Source organism: Apostichopus japonicus, chromosome 17 (genome assembly GCF_037975245.1).
Source record: "Apostichopus japonicus isolate 1M-3 chromosome 17, ASM3797524v1, whole genome shotgun sequence".
In the NCBI taxonomy this organism is placed as follows: Eukaryota; Metazoa; Echinodermata; class Holothuroidea; order Aspidochirotida; family Stichopodidae; genus Apostichopus; species Apostichopus japonicus.
In genome coordinates this window covers 20,782,122-20,786,968 of record NC_092577.1, presented here as the reverse complement: position 1 = coordinate 20,786,968, position 4,847 = coordinate 20,782,122, and the positions used below count along the sequence as shown (strand labels likewise).

The following is a 4,847-nucleotide window of genomic DNA, read 5'->3' as shown; positions in this document are numbered from 1 at the left end:
GGATTCCAAGGACTACTTCCTCTACTGTGATCACGCTTTTGCAAAGATTTTTCGTCATTGCTCTCAGAAGCATGATGAAGAAAAGTTAGTTGTTGAAATCAATGCTCTTCCATTACATGGAAATGATAGAAAAGCAAAGATAGCTGTTTTGAGAAACCGAGGGAATTTAAAACAATAAATTGGTATGGGACACTGGAGAAGGTCAAATAAAGCCACGGAAAAGGCCAACGGCATTAGACAAGGCGGAATCATCAGACTACCTGCCATGTGAATATTGTGATGGTAGTTTGAAGAAGGATGGACTTTGGAAACACCAAAAGGTTTGCTCATCCAGAGGCAACAGGAAACGTGTTCACCGTGTTCAAGCAGTAGCAAAGATGTTTCTACCTACCTCTGAATGTGCTTCGGATGCACTCAATGCAAAGGTATTGACCCGCATGCAGGCAGATTTGGTTGCACGGGAAGTTAGAAAAGATCCAGTTATTTTAACATTTGGCACTGTTCTTACGTAAACAATAATCAATCTGAAACAAGGATTTTTTTGATTCTCTCTACTGTATTTGTCGATCGTTTTACGGATTAACACGCCATCTGTTCAACTTGTTTTCTTCCTTTTCTTCACCTTTGACCCTTAATCACAACTTTTTTTATATCTCATAGCGCCCTCTACTCTCGTCTTTAAATCCTTCAGAACATTCTCCCCTTCTTCGACCAAATGTCGAAACCTAGGTAAACCTATCACCATAACTGTTAACAGACTGAACAAAAAAGTAAAAAGGAACCCGATGCTCTATAATCAACCCTACACTCAAACTACATCAGGCTACTTAGCCTAACAAATACCATCCCAACAATGTATACACTGTAACAAAAAAGAAAGATTTTCCAAAACATGTTCTTTTCAAAACCTCCAAACAACATTAGCAACAGATGACTCAAATTTCAAAATAGAACTTACTAACACTTAAATTTAAATACTTGTACTCACACAACTCCAAATGACACACTTTTGTGATATTTCTAATCACCTCACCCCCCCTGGTCTTAATCTTTACCACTCTAATATGGCCATCTGGACCAGGAAACACTTCCTTTATCCTTCCTAATGGCCACTGACCTCTAACTACATCTTTTTCCATTACCAAAACTAAGTCATCGACCTTCAAATCAACTTTTTCCTTATGCCACTTTTTTCCACGATTCAAGGAAGGCAACCACTCCCTGAGCCATCTTTGCCAGAAATGGCGCATCAGCTCCTGCACACGGCGCCATCTCCTCCTTGGACTATATTTTGTGCCATCTACAATTTCCTCTGATGCAAATGTTCCACCCATAGACCCATGCAGGAAATGATTTGGTGTCAATGGGGTCATGTCTTTGGGAGAGGCTGACACATACGTCAATGGTCTTGAGTTAATTATACCTTCGGCACCAACAAAGGCTGAATGAAGCTCTTCATCGGTCACGTCTGCATCACCTAGAACTGCCTGAATAGCTCTTACTTGTCTTGATTAGTGCTTCATGAGCACCACCAAAATGAGGTGACAATGGGGGTAAGAAATGCCACCTCATCTGACCCGCTGTCACCTCTTGGACCTTTGATTTGTCAATCAACCTGAACAACTCCCGAGACGCACCCACAAAATTAGTTCCATTGTCTGAGAAAACTTCCTCAGGCTTACCTCTTCGACTCACAAATCTATAAAACGCATTTAAGAACGTATCTGTATCAAGACCATAGGCTATTTCTAAATGTACCGCTCTAGTACTTAAGCAAGTGAGGAGACACAAATATCGCTTAGTCCTCACACGACCTCTTCCCTGGATAGTGAGAAAAGGTCCAGCATAATCAACAGCAACCTTAGAAAACGCCCTTAAGGTCACAGTCGCCCTTCTCTTTGGTAACGGTGCCATTACTTGTTCACCACCCTTAACGCTTCTCAACTTACACTGGTTACAATTAGTTTCGCACTCCCTGATCTCTTCACGACCATGTACCACCCAGTACTTTTCACTTATCTTTGACAGAATATAATTAGTACCCTGAACGTGATTACCATCGGTATGATATTTCCTAACTATCAAACGTGTCAGAGCATGTTTGCGAAGGAGAATAACGGGGAATCTCACATCAAATGGCAGTGTCTCAACGACACTCAACCGACCAGTCATCCTGAGCAAGCCATCGTCATCTATCTTAGGCAACAAGGATTTCAAGGCACTGTTTGAACCTACAGCACCACCCTTCTTAATATTTTCTATGTCTCGACTGAATGCGTCCTCCTGTGCGACGCACACTAAAAAGTTCTCTGCATCTTGAATTTCATCCAGCTTCAAAACTTTACCCTTTGATCTATCTTCACTCTTACTACGACAATTGTTGATGAAACGAAACACATATGCCGTAACTCTACGCATTCTTTCCCAACTACTGAAACGACAAGGGTTTAACTTCCACTCGTCAAATGTTGGTACAACCACCTTCCTATTCATCATTGATACCACTACTTTACGTTGGTCAGACCCAACCACATCGTTCACTGTGTTTACAGGCCAACATGTCGGATCACCATAAAGAAACTCAGGCCCACTCGACCATTTTTCATGCTCTATCATCTTCACAACCGTTGTACCCCGCGAAGCTAAATCCGCAGGATTATCTTTACCCGGCACATGACGCCACTGTGCTGGGTTTGTCAAATGCTGGATCTCCCCAACTCTATTTGCAACAAACGGCTTAAACAACTTACTCCTCCCTCTTATCCAATAGAGGACATTTTGACTGTCTACCCAAAAGACAACATCTTCTAATCTGTAGCACAATACTGATGAGATTGAACCAGCCAACTTCAATCCCAACATTGCACCCATTAATTCTAATTTAGAAATGCTGAGTGCTTTCAAAGGAGCCACCTTTGTCTTGGATGCAATGAGGCGAACAGTCACACCACTATTTGTCTCACTTCGTGCATACGCTACAGCAGCATATGCATCCTTACTAGCATCAGTGAATACATGAATGGATGTTTTACCACTCTCATACTCAATACATCTAGGCACCACTACTTTGTCAAGGTTTTGCAAATCGCTGACCCAAGCTTTAACCTTTGATGCTAACTCTTGAGGAATTTCCTCATCCCACAGCACTCCACTGGACCAGATTTCCTGTAGCATAATTTTTCCAGTAGTGATGATAGGCGACAAAAAACCTAGCGGATCAAAGAGACTTGCAAGCTGACTCAATATGTTTCTCTTTGTCATCTTTTCCAAACTTCTATCTGGGCCTTTCAACACAAACATATCACTCTCAGCTAGCCATGTTAACCCTAAAGCCTTGATTGATGGCCACTCACTATCAGTTATTTTAATCTCTTTAGCTCTATGCTCTACAGGAATAGCTTCGAGTACCTTCTTTGAATTCGATAGCCATTTCCTTGCACTCATACCAGCCTTTGCCCACAACTCTGTGAGCTCACGATACAACTGTATAGCAACATCTTCATCCTCTACACTATCCATACTATCATCCATGTATGTGGATGTTAGCTGCCCTAGGAAACTGTTCCTTGTAACGCTTTGCATTTTCTTGTGACACTTTTTGGGCAATGAATGGTGACACATTCAACCCAAAAGTCAATGTTGAATTCGTAAGTGCCTGGTTCCTTTTGCACATCCAGATCTCGCCACATGAACCTGAACATAGGCCGGTCAACCTCATCTATCTCAATCTGCAAATACATTTCAGAAATGTCGCAGACCACCGCTACTTTGTCTCGCCTGAACCTAAGCAAAACATCACAGAGGTCATTTTGAAGTTTTGGTCCATTATTGATTACATCATTTAAACACAGATCTCTATCTTTCGCTGATGCATCGTAAACTATCCTAACCTTAGTAGTTGTTCCATCCATTTTTACCACTGGAAAGTGTGGAATAAACCACTCTGTACTAGATTTAGGTTCCCCTTCATCTACTTTCCTAATGTAACCCTTATCCAAATACCCTTCAATGACACAGCTATATGCCTTGCCTAGTTTTTCATCTTTTATCAACTTCTTTTGTAGGCTTTCTAGCCTTTTCTTTGCAGACACGTCATTATTTGTAGTCATGTTTTTTCTTTCTTTTTCTTTCCATGGAATTCTTACTTGGTATCTACAATTGTCACCTCCAGCCATCGATTTTATAACCACTCTGATGGCCTCTTCTTCTTCTTTGGTGTGACAAGTTACTTTGCAATTTAAGCCCATGTTATCTACTTCCCAGAACTTTCTGAGAGTTATGTTCACTTCTCTGTCAACAGTACAGTGGAAAGTGCTCACTGATCTGGTGTGGAATGCTCTCCTAGCTGCAGGAGCAACAGGTCCCACACAAGTGTATCCTAATGGGGTGAGCCTGGCGATTGGTTCGCCTGATCTGCCCTTTACCTCATGGATTGACTCGTGTAAGCCTGCATGATCCAAACCAATCAAAATATCGACCTTGTTTCTGCTGCCTAGAAACTTAGGAAATTCAATATCCTTCAAATGGTCCCAGTCTCTTGAGACCCTGCACCAATCAATGGGCTTCAGTTTACCACATACATTTTTAATTGTTATCGCCTCAATCCCATACTGCTTCTCTGGTCTATTTAGTGGAGAGATGTCAAATTTAACTGGAAAGGACTGAAACCTTTCCTCTTTAGCATTTAGTACCGTAGCCTTGACCTCTTCCGGCTTACCATGTATCCCTAATTCAGCCACTAAATCTTCATTCACATACGTCTGCTCACTTCCATCATCCAGGAAGGCATTTGCCTCTACAACCTTACCATTTGGTGAAGACACCAAAACCGGGACTACCCTGAATGA

At 41.7% G+C, this 4,847-nt stretch overlaps 1 protein-coding gene across 1 annotated transcript; it reads right to left on the bottom strand.

Moving 5' to 3' along the window:
- Nucleotides 1-1,473: 1,473 nt before the first annotated feature.
- Nucleotides 1,474-3,519, bottom strand: LOC139954710 (uncharacterized). The gene has a single exon (XM_071954630.1). It carries the CDS (start codon nt 3,517-3,519, stop codon nt 1,474-1,476), a length of 2,046 nt encoding a protein of 681 aa, XP_071810731.1.
- Between the last annotated feature and the right edge of the window lie 1,328 nt (nt 3,520-4,847).